General features: G+C 33.9%; 2 protein-coding genes across 3 annotated transcripts; both read right to left on the reverse strand.

Moving 5' to 3' along the window:
• Nucleotides 1-629: 629 nt before the first annotated feature.
• LOC149511092 (small polypeptide DEVIL 8-like) lies at nucleotides 630-1,564 on the reverse strand. The gene has a single exon (XM_089756597.1). The coding sequence runs from the start codon at nucleotides 1,457-1,459 to the stop codon at nucleotides 1,199-1,201; it is 261 nt and encodes an 86-aa protein (XP_089612723.1). The 5' UTR covers nucleotides 1,460-1,564; the 3' UTR covers nucleotides 630-1,198.
• Nucleotides 1,565-5,364: 3,800 nt separating this feature from the next.
• Nucleotides 5,365-17,309, reverse strand: RFR1 (REF4-related 1). Of its 2 annotated transcripts, XM_022867055.2 has the most exons (12): nucleotides 16,828-17,309; nucleotides 15,599-15,709; nucleotides 14,185-14,532; nucleotides 13,457-13,776; nucleotides 13,257-13,348; nucleotides 12,427-12,796; nucleotides 10,856-11,066; nucleotides 9,872-9,986; nucleotides 9,485-9,646; nucleotides 7,732-8,392; nucleotides 7,050-7,256; nucleotides 5,365-6,729 (listed from the first exon to the last, which is right to left on the reverse strand). In XM_022867055.2, the coding sequence occupies exons 1-12, from the start codon at nucleotides 17,103-17,105 to the stop codon at nucleotides 5,609-5,611; spliced, it is 3,996 nt and encodes a 1,331-aa protein (XP_022722790.2). In that variant the 5' UTR covers nucleotides 17,106-17,309; the 3' UTR covers nucleotides 5,365-5,608. The 2 variants fall into 2 exon arrangements, with proteins under 2 accessions (XP_022722790.2, XP_022722791.2); XM_022867056.2 differs by lacking the exon at nucleotides 15,599-15,709 and having other exon boundaries at nucleotides 16,828-17,213.
• Between the last annotated feature and the right edge of the window lie 717 nt (nucleotides 17,310-18,026).

The raw sequence follows: 18,026 nt of genomic DNA on the forward strand, positions 1-18,026 counted from the left end.
AGTCATGAAACACATGGAAATTTTATTAAGTGTTTTTTCCAGATTTCAATTCGCTTCTCGCAACAATAAGTCCCTGGAAAAGATAATTCACTCTATCAATCACAATATTCCGGGAAGAATTATGGATTACCTAAATCAATAGGAAGAACTGATGGTCTTATTCTCCTTATCTCTAAGGGGTGTTTAGTTCGAAGATAAAAAAAAAGATTCTTCAAGAATTTTATTTTTTGTAATATGATTTTTAAGTTTAGTGCGAGGAGTGGAATTTTATTTTCTGGGGATTTTTAAGATTACAAACAGTATCAAGGAGGAGAATGGTCTGGAAACTAAAATCCTCCTCTTCTTGAGGTTTTCCCAAGTTCTTAGGGAATGTATTTACCGAGGGGTTTTAGGATTGCATATTTTTGAGTTTTTGTCAAATAAATATATAATTTTTATTAAAATATTAAATTGTGATGTTTTTATATATTTTTAATATATTTTTATATTTATATTTAAAGTAGGCAGGATTAACTACTTTATAAGAAAGCCTATCTGAAAGACAATACAATTTTTTGTTGATGTCTACCGGAATCTTGTTCCTCATGAACAAAATGTCCCTGTCGAGGAAACAATATGATTCGATCGCTATACTTTTTCATCAGATCTGGTGCAATATAACTGCATCACGCAATTTAACTACTTTTTGATCGGATCTGGTATGCCAATCAATTTGTTTGGAGTTGCTCAGAGTAGGGGATCATAGCTGAGCCACATAGAAGAGTTTGAAAGCAACTTTTAAGGTTAAAAACAACTCGACTCATCATACTTTAAAATTACTACATTTACACAAACACAATCTATATACATTCTACATACCATTTGCCTGATCGTCAGGCATATAATTCCACTACTTCTATATCCAAAAAAACCCAGTCACCATTTCAACATTTTTTTTTTTTAAACCAGGGAGATCGGAGCTTAGAGACAAGCAATTGATTGCAAAGATTAGGATTTGAACTTCAAACTTATTAAACAGGTATCTTAAGATGACTGAATGAACTAACTATGCTAAACCTCGGATTGTACACAAGCAATCTTAAAGCGTATAATGCCTGCTGATTCCATACAAAAGAAAAAAAAAGTTTTGAGCTTTGCACTGTTAAGACCCCTTTCTGGCTAGCAATCCTGCAAATTTACGAAGAGTCTAATGTTTCATCTAACCTTCACAACTTTGCTCCTGCCAACGAAGAAGCAGCACTGTGCATCTCCATATAATGTAAAATCGTGTTCGCTGCTCCTTGACAAGCCTTGAGCACTTCTGCCATAGTCGAAGCTTAGGTATCCCTGTTGATTTTGGGCACCCAGCTGCCACGTTCAAGCAGAAGCCTGACATACAATTACAAGGTATAGAAAAGCTTGGTTTATGTATATAATATTCAAGCTTGTTTAAATGCTTTTTATGGAAAAAGCTCTTCATGGAACATGGAGTTATATAGAGGGGAAGATGTGTGGTGAATGACAAGTGTTGGCCGCTAACTGGTTTAACATGGAAAAGGCCCCATTGAATAAAAATGGCAAGGCAGACTCTCATCAGCTTGTCTGCCCTGACAAATCAACCCTGGGAAAAGACTTGCTAGTGGTATAACTTATCCGAATTTTTGAAGGCCCTCCCCTGTCTGTATAAGACGCTTATTTGTCCCACTGTTTGTAAGATAACATAAGTAGACCCACCATCTGCCAGGATTCCAGGATGTGTTTGGATGGATTCCTCGAACTTTTATATTAGTGAGGCAGAAATTTTGGGAAACCACGTGCTCTTATAAGTGTTTTTTCGATGGATTAATCAAATTAAATTGATTTGATTTAATTAATTAATTAAATTAAAACTGAAATTTTGAACCTCTACACCCTCTATTACATAATAGGGTATATGACTAGGTGGAACATGCTGACTTGATTAGCGCCATAAAATATGCTTGTTGGGAGCCCAAATCTTTTAAATAAAATGAAATTTTAATCCACTCATAGCAAATATGCACTATAAAACTCTTCTTTAGGCACTTGGATGATGACCAAAACCTTGTATTAAATTGAAGAATGAAGCATTGAAGATATGCCTGCAAAGCATTCGTGCAGAAGTCAACCACACAATCAAAGGGACCGTACAAAACAAACAAGTACTACACTAGTAATAATTCTCAACAAAGTCCTTCATAGGGGGAGAGGGTGGAATGCAAAGTTAAATCCTACCAACTCATGATTTGTGCTGAAATCCCATCAATCTACATGTTCAAATGGAAGCAAAATCAAGCTAGTAGATAAAGCTAAAGAAAAAATAAAATTAATATGTTTTTTAGTCGTAATTTAAAAAATAAAAAAAATTATAATATGCAAGAATTAAAATTTAATATTTAAATTTATTAGATAACGTTTATTAAAATTAATTGTATGAATCAATTAACAAATTAAAAATTATGCTAACAAAGAAGCAGAGATACAGGCTGTCATGATATAGAGCTTTCCAATTAGATCCCTTAATTGCAGCCTAATTTTATTGAGAATCCTCGGTTATGTGTATATATTGGCCAGCCAGATATGGGATTTTTCAGATAATTGTAGAGTTCCAGGGCTTCCGTGAGGGTCCACTTTCTACCATCAAACACATCAGTATCACGTGTGCAGTTCTCTTTTATTGCATAGATTCAATTTGAAAACAGTTTCCTTTATCAATTACAACCTTGCCAGCCACTGATCAATACTGCCGAACTTTTCAAAGCAGTTCCAAGCATCAAGCATCAACCTTATCTTGTACAGGTCCCTAACCCCACATTTTTTATCCTTTACCTGGACAACCTTTTCCCATTCTTTCAGCTAAGGCGTAAGATAGGACTCGTTGGACCCCATCAAATTTTAATGAACTCAATATGATCCGGTATCGATCTCCTCTCAGGGGACCACTAAGGCTGTTGGTCTAGACCTCCTGGATTTGGCTTTGGCTGCTGCTCTTTGTGCATTGGTATCATTATATTCGTGATTACATCGAGAAGGGGGTTTGAATTATGAAACATTCCTTACTCGAAATAAAGAAAAAAAAAAAAAAAGACTCCCATTCTTTACTACATGTATGTAGTCTGTAAAGAATGATTTAATTAGAGTAATTTCTAGATTGATCCATGTCCTATATTACTTTTACATAAATATACACAATTAACCGATTAATGTTGAATCATTTATATGTTGTTAGTATTGATATTTCAAGATTTTATAATAAAAAAACTTGTACACGTAATATCGTTTTCAATTAAATAGATATAAGATAAATAATAAAAAATATATACACAATGTAAAAGAGGATTGTCACATCTCACGTATATCACAACCATGATAATCTGTATATTTCTTTTATATCCTATTGTCAAAGTCGGGGTGGACTGTCAATTCTAATTGCCACTTCTCTTTATATCTTATTTATATCTTTTCAACTTATCAGTAATAAAAGGAGTTCTTTGTTGGATTTAATTGGTCAATAATGTTATCCATAAGCTTTGAGAAAGATTGCAATTAGAGATTTAGATTGTCATATTTCACGTGTCAAATCATGTCCCATTGCCATATAAAAGAATAGCAAGGAAAACCCCAATACCTTATCTTAAAGCATTAAGCAGCAAGGATAAGATCTTTAATACTAGCTTATAATCAATGTGGACCATTTTAAGAAGAAAAAAGAAAATAAATAAATAAAATACTGTATACTCCAACTAATAAATAACTCCATATTGAACCTATCAAAGGCAATACAAATTATACACGTTCGAACTAATGACACATCACACAAGTGATAGAGAACTAGGTAAAATTTGTAAATAAATTTAATTAAAAATTTTCTTTAAAATTTATGATATAGTAAGATCTAGCAAAAAACTGAAAAGAAGAAGAAAAAAAAAAAAAAGAAGAAAGGGGGAACTGGCAAGTTGGTGGGGAGTATTTTATTTGGTTTCATTTTGTTGGGAAGTACAATAATAGGGACAAGTTGTTTATCTGAAGTTGGATGTGACTAAGTCAGATAGCAGAGTCACAACATTCCCTTTCAAGAAACAAATCAAAAGGCATAGTGAGCGTTTTTAAGCATTGATGTTATTATAACTATATATAATTCGAAAGAGTGATCTTCATGGTTTAATTATTAGATTTTGACCATCATGATATATGTTTTCTGGGCTTGTCCCCTGTGTAGAATTTGCAGGGGCTTTGATTGGTTTTCAATGTAGCATGTTTGATCATTTTGGTCTGCTTGTGCTTCAAGTTTTAACTTCTTTAGTTTGCAACATTTACAAGCAAGTCATCCCATTGTATAACTTTAATTCGAATTAATCTATAGGCTTTGGCATCGGTTATGGTAGATAGCCATTTTAATAAATATTTAAGGTTAAATACATAAATAATCACTTGATTTTATGGATCTTTTTAAAATGATCATTTAAGTTTTTAATTTTTTAAATTTAATCACTTAAGTTTAAATAAATATTTTTTTGTCACTCAATTATTAATGATTAATAGGGTGTTGTCATGGTAGTTGGAGTATTTTAATCTTTAATTAATATAATTATAATAAAATAAAATAATTTATAATTTAACTTCATGTAATAAAAATATCAAATGCTTATTTTTATTTTTTTATAAAAATTGAGGATTTATTTATTAGTGAAAAAAGTGTAAATTTTCAAAATTGAATGATAAAAATAAAAAAAATTTTAAAAAATAAATGACCAAAATTTATTTATTTTTTAAAATTTATAATGCATGTGACTTGCCACATGACGAGGCCTAACTGATTGATTTTAATTTCTTTCATTTATTGTGTTGGATTTTAACTTGACACAAAGTTTAAGAAATTTCAAGATGAATTTTAATTACTTTCATTGATTATAAATTTTCTTTACAAAATTATACTTGACTTGAAAAAAAAACACATGAATAAAGTTAGTGGTTATAGTTTAGGGTAACAAGGGACAATTGGGATAATTTTTCTTAATTTTTTTAAATTTTTTCTTCAATAACATTAATGAGATAAAGGGAGTATTGCCTATTTAAAAAAAAAAAAAACAGTGCTTTAGGGTTTAGTTTTTAACTACATAAATAACGAAAATAAACATTAGTTATTTTTTATATGAGGCAGGTATTATTATCTTTTTAATAAATAATTATTATTTTGATATAAAAATTATCATATAAATAATTAATTAAATATAACTTTGTTTAGTTTCAATTTGTGTAAATATATAAACAAAAATATGTATATCCTAGTCCATATAATGTACACGTTTCTTATGTGCATGTCAATTATATTAGCCAGCCTCATCTTAAGCTTGAGATTGACAGACAGACCAAACAAATTTGTCAAGCAATAGTTTTCTATACAAGTATGTATTTACAATATTTTTTTAATACAAAAGCAGTCGCAGCCTGAAAATATAAAAAAAAAAAAAAAAAATTACAAACACTGAAATATTTCACTCTACAAAAGGGTGAAAAATCCTACCATTAAAACAAAATTAAGGCTTTCATTACAAAAAGAACCTATCACTACACAAGTGTTCTTTCTCTTGACGAAATTAGAACTTACTACTTAGCTGTCACAGTCCTTCTCAATTATCAGTTCAGCAGCTGCACCCATTGTACCAACCCCTCCAATTCCTAGCAAGGCCAGAGCAAGCTCCTCCTCATTCCATTGTCTCAGTCCCTTACTCAGCCTCCTTAGCACATCTACATCCACCTCTAAGACCCAGTTTGGGGTGCAACCAACCATTAGACTCACAAATCCGGATACATAGGCACGCCATGTAGCTCCATCACAACCAAGTGATATCTTTCCATCAAGTGCACTTGCAAGAAATTCCATGTGCGTTCCTAGGATTTTAGGACGCCGCTTTGATGCTGATGATGAAGAGTCAACTCCCCAAGCAAAAGCACCACAAAGCACTGTAAAATATGCAAGTGCATATCCCCCAAGCATTGCCACCAGCCCGGATCCTTCCTCCCGGCCAGACCTATGAACGGATATAAACCAAGAAGGCAAAGTTTCCTTTATCAACGACTGAACCAGACCAAGGCCGCCAGACAACCATACTAAAGAAGCAGCCAGGAAGGCCGCCAGTTTCACCCTTGTCATTGCTGCAGCAAGAGAAATCTGCTCGTATCTCATTCCATTCTTGCTTGTCTTCAGCTTCTCTAATTTCTCTTTTAGCATACCACCACATGCTATTTCTCTCACAGAGTGCATCAAGAGAGATACTACCTCTTCTGTTATGAACACAATATCTCTCATGGAACGGTAAACACGTAGATAGAGAATCCCAGGGGCAACAGGTGATATCCCACCACAGAAATGTGACCCAAATCCATGGCCTAGAAGAGCTCCAACACCACCATTGCTGGAGATTGGTGCGATGTTCAAGCCAAGTGTGGCAGTGAAACAGCTTTTAAGAAGCTGGACAACAGCATCACTGTTATGTAGAAAAACGGTGCGAGATGCAGAAAAGACAAGGAAGTCAAACCATCGCTTTGCCTTTTGGGTCCATAGGGAAGCCACAATTGGCATGCAAGGCCACGGGCAGTCTGCTGCAAGGTACTCCAAAGCTGGGCCAGCCAAATTCAGAAACCTTTCTGAGGCTTTGTCAATTTTATAAGTAATGGTGAGACTTACAAAAGCAGCCAATGGTAGCGGAAGAGTAGCTGGAGAGCTCCCACCTGTTAGTAAAATATGCATTCAGTCATACTATCAAAAAATTGGTTTGTGGAACAAAGAAATGAAAAAAAAAAATTTTTTTAACTTATTTTTAAGCAAGAATAGTTCCAGCATAAGCAATACCCATTTAATTTTTGAATTCTACTTGATATGTCTCAAGGCCAAATAAAAGCATAACATGCTCTTGTCATTTTGTAAAGACATAGGAACAAGGAGCAATGAATGCATGTCCAAACACAATATGTATACGATAGTAAGCATACTTATCATGGTAAACTTTAACGATGTAAGCATTCAGAATTTAAGATGACAACAATAAAACCTGCAGCAAGTCTAGGGACATCAACGCCGGTGGCTGCTAGGATTTTCTTGATATGCTCCTCAACATTGGACAAATTTGCAGCAGGGCTTGGCCAGTCCATACCATTCATAACAACAGGTTTCCAGACACTTCGACTTACTTCAGCAGAGAAGTAGCTCACAATGGTTGCCAAAGATGCAGGAAGAAAATCAGCTAAATCTTTTAGCCCTGAGACATTAAAAGATTCTGGTTATAACAGCTTATATTTGATCAGAGTTAAGCATCATATCTGGACGTCCCATTAATTCATGTAAAAATAGTTTTTCTGCTCTAAGTTTCCCAGTCAAATAAATAATGGCATTGTGAAAAAAAAATGCCAGCAGAATCATAGATTCTCAGTTCATGGCCACCTTCACCCTTTCCTGTAAGTCCTTTTTCCCCTTCTTTTTACACAGTTCAATGAGGTAAGTTTACTTAGCCATATGGAATCAATCCACGATTTCATCCTCCATCATCGCATGGAGGAGATGGCTTTTGGCCCAAAGGCTACTGGCCTTAACTATTATTATTTTCCTCCAACAAAAACTGCTCCGGGCAAAAAGACTTGTTCTTTTTCCTGAATAGCAATCCTATGTATGATTCTCATCTTCCTCATTGTGCATTAATGCATAAAGATAAAATCAAATAAGCAGATGAGACAAACCTGTAGCCAGTTCACGTGGAGAAAGTCTACCATGAGCACATGCTGTTAAAGCAGCATCAACAACATAAGGAACAGCTTCTAGAATATCCCAGGCAGGCAACATAGGTTTTAGAGAGTTATCCTCGTTTCCAAGTCCAGATGAACTACTACTTCCAGAAGTAACAGAAGTTATAGACTGGCTTCCTCTATTAATCTTTCTGAAAATCATGTTAAGAAGTCCATCCACTGTCTGGTGAACAGTGGTTCCATGAACAAGACCAGAGAGTGTAGCAGCTATACATCTTTGATGCTGCCGATACCAGACCTTTAACTTTGGAAACGAATCCAGAAATACAGGCTGTGGAGATGAACAACTTGCAACTTCTGAGAGTCTCCTTTTGTTTCGGTCCTTGTGGATGTTTTCAGAAGACAATAAGTGAGAGTTTCTGACTAATAAGAGGTATTCAGGAGTCAGCTGGGATCCAACTGTGGGTACATCACCAACTCCATGTTCAATGGGAGGGTGATTAAACCTCCATAGCTTTAGGAGGAGAGCAAATGCATTAGAAAAAACCGCATGGGGAGAGATTTCTTCCCCTGTAGGGAGAGTCCATGAGACATTGGGTATGCAAGTTCCAAAAACTTCACATATTGGCATCAATGAACATGCAAGTTGTGGGACCTGGCAGGAAAGAAAAAGAAAGCGATAAAATTTACATTATAGCTTACATAAAGGTCTCCATCAATAACCAACTTACATTCTTGAACATATAAATGAATTATACATGACAATTATTCTACAAAACTTGTCTATAGCTTACATAAATGGTAAATTTGCTTGGAAGGAAACTTCTAATTCTCTTTTATATGAGCTATGTTTTCCACTTCAAATGGGGAAGGAAACATCTCAGTCCCACCAAATATTTCCTCCTATTTAACATATGCTACATGCTTGCTCCACTTCAGATGATTTTTAACGCACCACTAGATAAATTTAGGTTTTTTTTCCATTCAACGAAGTTTAACTAGTATTTGAATTTTTTTTTTTTTTTTGGTACAGAGTTTTTAGTTGAATTAATTAGTATAGTAGTTTATCTTTGCTAGGGTTGATCCATATAAATACATATATGTTGGATATGGTGATGTGTTTTTAGGGTGATTACATATCACCATATTCAACAATATATGAAAAAAGTAGGAAGAAAGTTATTTAATTCAGCTCAATAGCATCAGTTGCAGGAGGATTAGAAGTTTCCTTCCAAGCAAATCTCCCACTATCTTCTCTTTCTTTCTCTATTTCACTTAATGTTGGCAATCCAATGTCTCTTCAAAATAGGGAAGAATACTAAAAGGGGGGACCTATCACAAGGTCAGAACCCCAATAGTTATCAGAATAGGATCAGAATGCCCCGTTGGTCCAATTGAACCGGTGACCCAGCAGCCAAACTGGTCAAATTCTCTTAGTAGACCAAACTTGCAATTAACTCATTTCAAACCGTATTCAGTTTGATTTTGTTTAACCGGTTGGGTTTTAAATTTACTACTAAAAAGACCTTTAAAATTATGATTAATTTATATTTTATAATTGAAATTATGGGTTGTGTTATTTAACTAAATGTTTTTGAAGAGGTAAAAGTAATACTAAAGGTATAGAACCTATATCAAAGCACAAAGATAAAAATATATCATTCATCCGCGAAAGCTTGTCAAACCAACAGCAATATCAATTCTTATCTGTGCAATGGATATGCTTAGGTAAGTTAGCAAAACATACCAAGCCATGTAGTGAGAAAATCTGAACACAATCCACAGATGCTATTCCAACAATCAGCACATTCAACATTGGAGCATAATCTATCAAATGGCTGTCACTTCCAGCAAAATCAGCAGGAACCGGAGGAGACATCAATCTAGTTATAAATTGAACCGTATATTCCTGCATGGAATATATAATTAAACCAAATTAGAAAGTAAGGAGAATAAAACAAAGGCAAAATAGAAAACACAAAGTCAAAGGAAAAAACAGAGAAAAAATGGGGAAAAACAAAATGGAGAAGAACCGTTCAATGTTACAAAAGTGCAGTTGTATGAAAATACAGCATTCTGCATAAGGGTCACAAATGAAAATCTTTAAAATGAAATGAAATGTTCATCTTATTACCTGTATATTCCAACCACGAATTAGAGAAGCCCCACAAAGAATTGTAGCAGCAGATATCTTCTCATCATCCGATCCATTGACCGCAATGTCAAATATTTTCTCCAGCTCTGCTAAGCTTCCATCAAATCCATGAGCTTAAATTCAGTTGCTTTACCCTTGGTAAATTTATAAAAAAGAGCAACTGATATACCTGGCTTCAGGAAAGAAAAAGGAATAACTGAAGACCAGGCCTAATCAACAAAAATTAAAAGATATTTGAAAACTTGTATATATCAAGATCACTCTTGATTTTTAAACATTGGATCCCATCCAGTGTACTGAATGAGTGACAATAACAGCTGAAAATTGGTTTAACTTTATTAGATGGTTTTGCATGCTCGGTCTTTCCTCCTGCTAAATTCTTACATTGAGAATTTTATCACTCACACAAATATTATATAAAAGTTTTCCCAGTCAAACAACCTATTCTTCATCATCCGCAAGTCCTTGATGGAAGAAGCATATTCACAAGCCAATTACCAAACACCACATCAATCTGAAGTTTTCATATGCATTAAGTTTGAGGTTTTACTGCAAAGGAAGCTAAAGGTTACAGTGACAGAGAAGTCAGGAATAGTTCTAGCAAAATGTTACAAGATAGAGGGAGAGAGGAGTAAAAACCAGAGGTTCCACACTTGTGATAATGTCTATTGCAATTATAGGATGATATTGATACACATAAAGCTAATAATGCCCTCCAACCCCACTCCATAACACTCCCCTCAACCTTGATAGATATACATCAAGGAAACTAGAAGTGACACGCTTGCAATAGCATCCTATTTTGCATGTGTGTCTGGAATTGATATCTATAAAGTTGATAATTCCATTTAACCTAACAAGCTCTGAAACACTTGCAATAGCAGAGAAGCATAGGACGGAAGCTTTGTGGAAATAAAGTCTCAAAACCAAAAGTATCATTTGAAGAGAAATAAATAAGTATACCTGGAAGCAGGATTTGAAACAAGAGCATTAGTCATTACTGAAGTAAGTGGGGCCCCCTTCATGAATGATGACCAACCAGGTGCCTGAGCTGGCACACTATAAGGTAGTTGGTTAATGCGTCCATTCACATAGCCTGGCCAGAAATATGCTGATGTGTCTAGTAGGTTTCTTGCAATACAAGCCTCAACAATCAGATGACGCATGTTTCCAGCTGAAAACAAGATCACAACATAAGAATAGAAAGCCTTAAAAAATATTGATCCGAGAAGAAAGATAAAAAACAGCATCAAAATTCTAGGGACTTGGTCTAATGATGAATTGAAAATCAACTTCAGCAAATTTCAAAAAGTTGTTCTAGGTATAAAAGGTTTTCTGGTGCAGCACAGAGCAGAGCTAATGGTAATTCTTGATCATTTCATTTTAATGAATGCGTTGCACTTATGTTTATCCATCACATGCTAACATCATTCTTCAGAAAAAAAAAAAAAAAGATTATTTCTTCTCTTAAATGTTTAATAAGAAGCTGGTATATGCATGTAATGCCACAAGAATTAAGAAACACTTCTGGAATCAATCACTTTATCCTGAAGCTCCAGTGCTTCTTGGCTTCCAGTGATCTTCAGGTTCAAAGTCACACGACTATACTCTGCTATGCTTTTCTTTTTCAGATCTCACAAGAGTGCAGTCAGATGCAGATTGCAGCATAAGTATGGATGTGGGAGTAACCTTGAAGCAAGAAGCTGAACCAAACTAGTGAGTTCGGTCTCATCTTTTTAAGGGCTTTGCTATGGTTTTGGTTTGGGTCCACTGGGAAACAATTAAGATGGTCTTGTAATAATTTTATGGGCAGACAAGCAGGCAAAAGAGAAAGAAGCCTCCAACTGAACCAATTATATATCATAAAAAAATTTAAAAAAGAACATACTTTTAAAAATATAAACTCTTATTATTTGTTTAATATTAAATGAACAGAACTGAACTGTGCAAATCTTTCAACATTTACACCATTCATATAATTTCCCTGCCTCCACCCCTCCAAAAGATAAAAATAAAGACAACAATGCCCTCATAAGTTCGGCTCTCCAATTTATCTTGACCAAATAGCCATTTCAGAATTGTTTAGAACCCAAACTAAACTTCTCTGGTTAGATCCTAACGCACAAGGAAACCACCAAGTGGCTTTAACCACTGCCCCATAAATACATGCGCATGGGTTAGACTTAAATGTATGAAAAGAAAGGGATAATGTCACCAATAACCCCTGAACTATAATAAAATGTTCAATATGATAACCAAACTTTAAAAATCTCTAATATAATACTTGAACTATGAATTTGTTCAGTAATGTAGTACTTGAAAGGCTATTTGTCAACCATGTGTCATCAGTTGGAGCTAACCACATTAGAAGTGAGTAAAACATTTAACAAAGTCATAGCTAAGGTACCACATTAGAGATTTTTAAAGTTTAGTATCACATTGAACATGTCACTATAATTAAAAGGCTATTGGTGACATTAACCCCCCCCAAAAAGTGGTCAGCATATTGATCAATGGAACAAGATATTACTTACAACAATTGATAGGCATGTCTTTCATATTGATGCACTCAAAGTATGTACTCCCAACATTGATGCCTGAGACAAACAACATTGCTCTGGCAGCAGCCTGATTTGCTACAGAAACAACATATTGAGGTGGAGCTAACAAGCCTTGATAATCACCAAGTACTTGTAGGCTGGAGACCAGATTCTCACGACGATTCCTGGCAAAATTCTTTTCTTTCCAGTGATTAGTGAAGCCATATTCTGTTTCATCAAATGCACCCTCCTCCTCCTCCTCCTCCTCCTCGATAAGATCAGCAGCCACAAGAATGATAATAGACAATAGCATGCATAAACGAGTATCTAACCGAGGCACAGGACCTTCAATGGGATCTCTTTCCTAACAGTCAATTAAGAACTAAAGGTAAGATACAGCAGTCAGACTACTTCATATACCTGAAAACTAGAGAATAGTATACCATTCATCTTTCATAATAATACCCCTACAATTGTTACTGAGTGAATGTACTGCTTATTATGAAAAATGAAACTTAGTTGGTCAAGCAAAGCAACAACTTTTTTCCTTTAATATATATCTTGGCCTGTATGCATAAATTTTCTTTAAAATTTAGTCATATTTCTATCTTGAATTTGAAGCACAGCAACATCAAAAATAAGTTCTACACTTTTAAGCGCATGAGAAATTTAAGTCCATTTCAGGGCTGAAAAGTTACAAGGATAGCAATTAGTCTTAGTAAATTTTGATGCTTCAAGAATACATCATATTCTCTGTTCAGAACATAGTTACCGTTCAGAGAAAAAAGAAAAGAAAATTTCAAATCATCAAAAGAAATTCTAACCCTTTGAACAAGCCGAAGAGAGGTGATCCAAAGGCCTAAAAAGGTGTCATGCCAATTGGTGCCATTTATTGCTTGAAGAGTTTTAACCAAACCTGCATAGCATGAATGTTCACATCTTGCATATCAGTTTTGCTCCAACTAACCACGTAACATTTTGAACTGAAAATCTTTTTTCAAGCAATGAAGATATCTAACTTTACCAGTTATAATTTCAATAGCACTTGTTGTGTTAACTAGATAACCATCCATAGCATCTTCTAATACCAGATCAAGAGGGAGCCAAAGATCTGAATGACTAGATCCATGGCATAGACCAGCTGAAGAAACCAGAGATCCAAAAGCCATAATAGCATGGAATTTTTGCAGTGAACTTGTTTTGCATTCTCTAGACAAGACAATACGACTATCTGATGTCAACTCTAGAAGAGCCTCAGAAGTTAAAGCTTTTGAATTTTTGAGTGCTGCTGAATTTGCTCCAAGAAGCTGCAAACTCTGAATGAAAGCTACCCAATGAGTGGACCTGAAATGTAGTGTCAGATTGATAAGCAATAATCATAATGTGGTGTAAGATTCATAAGCAATAATCATACGGAAATAATGTCTCTGTTTTGTTCAAATAGAACAGCTCTAAACTGAAAGGAATCCGAATGGAGAATTAACCTAACTTTAATCCAAATAAGGCAAGAACTTTCTCTGATACACGTGCAGATGCACAGATACACAAACACTTCATTGAATGTATGCACTCACAGATTAAAAAATGTGTAAATGGTATTCAGTTCATGCCTTTGTGATTAACTAAGATAAGAGAACTAGCTGTTCCAATGCTTGGAAAACTAAAATGCAATGGGGGAAAAACGAAAAGCATTGGACAGACTAGAATACATAAAGGTTGGGAAGCTATTTTGGGAGTTCACAAAATACATACATGTTTCGCCGTGCTAGGTAAAGAATCCTGGAAGTCACTTTATTTTGCAGAAATTGTCCAATTATCTCAATAGCCATTGTAGTATTGAAATTCCTCAACCTCTCATGATATTCAATCTTCTTCTCATCGTAAATATCATGACCATCTATCTCCATTTCTTGAGGTTTGATTGCCCACATGGACACCCTTCCCTCAGTAAGTTCTAGCAATCCCTCATCATCCAATGATGCATCTAACAACTGCCACACAATTGAAAAGATGAACTCGACCACCAGAATACCAGGATCCATTGCTTGAAGGCCAAAAATCTCAGAAAGATTAAGAGTAGCATCTATTGATTTCATGACCCTGTATGAGGAGAAAACACAGGAATTACAAATAGAAAACTGACAATAATCAGTACAATCTGCAATGGTCATTTTAATCAAAAGCATTTGAAAGGGATTGACAAACTAAAATCCATCATGGACTTAATAATATTTTACACAGGACCATAAAAATTTTTCTTAAGTGTTCCCATTGATTTTTAAGGTCCAAGAGTCATATTCATAAAGATTTGAAGGCATCTAACAAATGTCCAACATAGTTATATCAGGATAAAGTCAAATGTCCACTGAACATAGATTGGAACAACTTACTAACATATGAATTTCCATCTGGGAACAGAGTTCATGTGCAACTCAGTACTATTATCAATATTTCCGAACAAGGAAACTTGAATTTAAGAAATAATAAGTTCGAATACAATCGAATTATCAGGAAGCAAGCCTACTTCTGAACTTTCTCAGCCCCTCTTAGTCTTTGTCTTAATTTATATCCTTCAGGGAGCCTTTATTGTCTTAATACACTATTCCATAGCTATTGTATTACGGTTAGTAAATGTTCTAGAAAGGTCGAAGTTGTTGAGGTAGTAAAGGTATCCATTTTTTAACTATTTTCTGTAATGCCATAGTTTAAAGATGCCATGAGAACAAAGCATAAATGGAGTTTTTTTTATAAATTAAACAAATGACCCCTTCAATTCACCAGGACAAACATGAAAAGCTAGTAAGCTATGTAGTTTAGAAAGGCAAACTCGCAAGCGTAGCCTAGACAAGTCTTAGGAGTTAGGAACAATACTAACACATCTTCCAATATTACAACTGAAACACAATGATCACGTAGAAGACAGAATATGGTTATTATAATGCAGATGAAACAACATTCATTAATTTGGATATAGATACTGTGATATGAAACGAAAACCTTAGAGCTTCTACCTCATATGCAAGGACCATATTTGTGGTATAAGATTCAAAGCTGCAATGCAAACAAATTTTTTTTTTTCTATTTCTTTTGTCTCATTATTTTCTAGCTAATATGCATAAGTCTTTGTGTGTGTGTGTGTCAAATAACACAGACAATAAGAACTCACTTTCGATAATCTGGCCCATTAATTTGACACTTAAGGGTAAACACATGTCTTTTAAGAAGTTCCAAGTAAAGCCTATAAACTGCTGGATGGGAATGTCGACAGGGCATTACTCTGCAGAAAGAAAGTTATCAAGATAGCCAGCCAATAAGATATGTAAGAAAAGATAGTATGAGAACCACCAAATTTCTCCATCGGTAACTAATACAGAACAATTAGCAGATTGAGACTACTAATGTACAAAATGTTAGGAGACACCACTATCTGTATTCTGTACTGCCAATCAGAAACTTACTTTACATCCACTATCCAGAAAATTAGGAATTAAATTTAAGATATTTAGAACAGAAAAAGAAGAAATATAGATATTTAAGCTTCCTGTTTCTTACAACATCATAAACACGAATAATCCATTCAAACCAAGCTTCAATACAACTTCCTTACTTTCTTCTTTTTTTTGTTTTTTCCTTTTCAAGCAAAAGAACATTTTTGTTAATCAGGCACCAACATGGCAATCCTCCTATGATTGAGAAAATTAAAAAGAAAAAAAGAAAGAAATGGAAGCCATTAGAATCCTAAATTAAAGAAATGGAAGCCATTAGAATCCTAAATTATAGAAGGAAAAATTAAAATCAGTTTAATAGAACTATTTGACTTTCTGTTTGCTGACTTTTTTCACTGTAGAAAAAACAAATTTGACTTTCAGAATGCTTTGCCTATCCAGTTATAACAAATCTCTCATGAGTTTGAATAACAGAAAAGATAGCAGCATGAACAGGAGCTTAGCTCAGATAGTTCATGTAGTCACCTAAGAGATGACATTCAAGTCCCAGCACCTCCAACACATATCCTCAAGCTGCGGCCTCCTTTGTTAGGAAAAAAGCCAGCAGCATGCCAATGTGAAAAATACAGAGATTATCTAGGATTAAAAGACATGGATAAAAAGAAGGTTTGTATTTAAAGAAGTAGATAGGATAAATCTTTTAGACTTCAAAGGAAAAAATAATGTACAACAAAATCTCTTATATCTCCAAGAAATTGGAAGTGAAAAATCCAATTAAAATACTTTAAAAAAAAAAAAGGAGGATACAAAGTCAGGAACTTGAAATGAATCAAAATTTATCATTAACTCCATCAATCTTTCATCACCCATGAACAAATATCACAACTTGAACAAAACCAAGAATTTAGAACCTCCCAAAAAGGAACAGCCAAGAAAGTAAAGAACAAACCTTTGTGAAAGCAGAGCAAGAACAAGCAGGGGAGGAACGATCTTCATCATCAAAGCTTTATCCAAAAACTTCCATAGGATTGGGATATTATTATCCCAACAAATGTAGTTAACCAACACGTGGGCTAACTCGGTTGAAGGCAAAGCAACTCCTGAAGAGCTCAAACTTGAAGACATTTGTAAAGCCCAAAGCAGGGGATCAACACCCTTCTCTTTTGCCACCTTTGTCTGCTCTACGACGTCGTTCCAGAGCCTGCTTCTTTGCAAGCTAACCTCCATTCGTCTAAAGCTCCAGAGAGAGCAGCCACGTTTGCTTCCTTTTTCGTTTTGTAATGAAAAAGAAAAAAAAAAAAAAAAACAGCTTTAGGAACAGAGTGGTGGAGTTTGAGGCAGATTAGAATTGAGGATTTTTTTTTTTTTTTTGGTTTTGAAGTTATTTTCTTGTCTTTATGGTTTTTTCCATTTTTTTTTTTTTTTTAAGTTGGTGGCTTGGCCAATGAATTTGGTTAAAATTGAGAAAGTCAAAGGTGGCGAAGGGTAGTGGCTCTTTGATGTAAAGACATTTTTTTAATCAGAAAAGAATACTAATATTCTATTGAGCTCAATGTGACGGCAATTAATAATTATTCATTTAAATATTTTTTCACTGAAATAACTTAGAGCTAGAGATATCAAATTATATGATTGAATTTTATTAAATTTATGATTTATTCATTTAATTAATAAATTTTAAAATGTTATTTGTGATTATTTTTTAAAATTAACAAAATGAATATTAATAAATAAAAAATAAATTTATTTATAAATTGTTGGTTAAATACTTTTTTTTATATTTTTTAATATAAATAATTTTTTCATTTAATTAATAAATTTTATTATTTCTAATCATTTATTAAATTTAATAAATAAAAATAAATTGAGTCTACTCGTAAGCTGTTTATCCAATGCTTTATTAATTTACATTCTTGTATCAGATAAAATATTTTGAATGCTTCCGACAAATGTAATTGAGTATACCTTTAATATCTTTAAAAAAATTCAAATAAAATTTAATCATAATATTAGAAAAAAAATAATTCACTTAGTTAAATGAAGGCAAAATATAACTTATAATTAATATTAACAATAATGGAAGACTATTAATCAATTATTATCAAATCGAACAAATTTACCATTAATCAATTTTTTTTATTGATTATT

The sequence above is a fragment of the Durio zibethinus genome, chromosome 27 (assembly GCF_047325235.1).
Source record: "Durio zibethinus cultivar Kanyao isolate XHJ-2024 chromosome 27, ASM4732523v1, whole genome shotgun sequence".
NCBI lineage: Eukaryota > Viridiplantae > Streptophyta > Magnoliopsida > Malvales > Malvaceae > Durio > Durio zibethinus.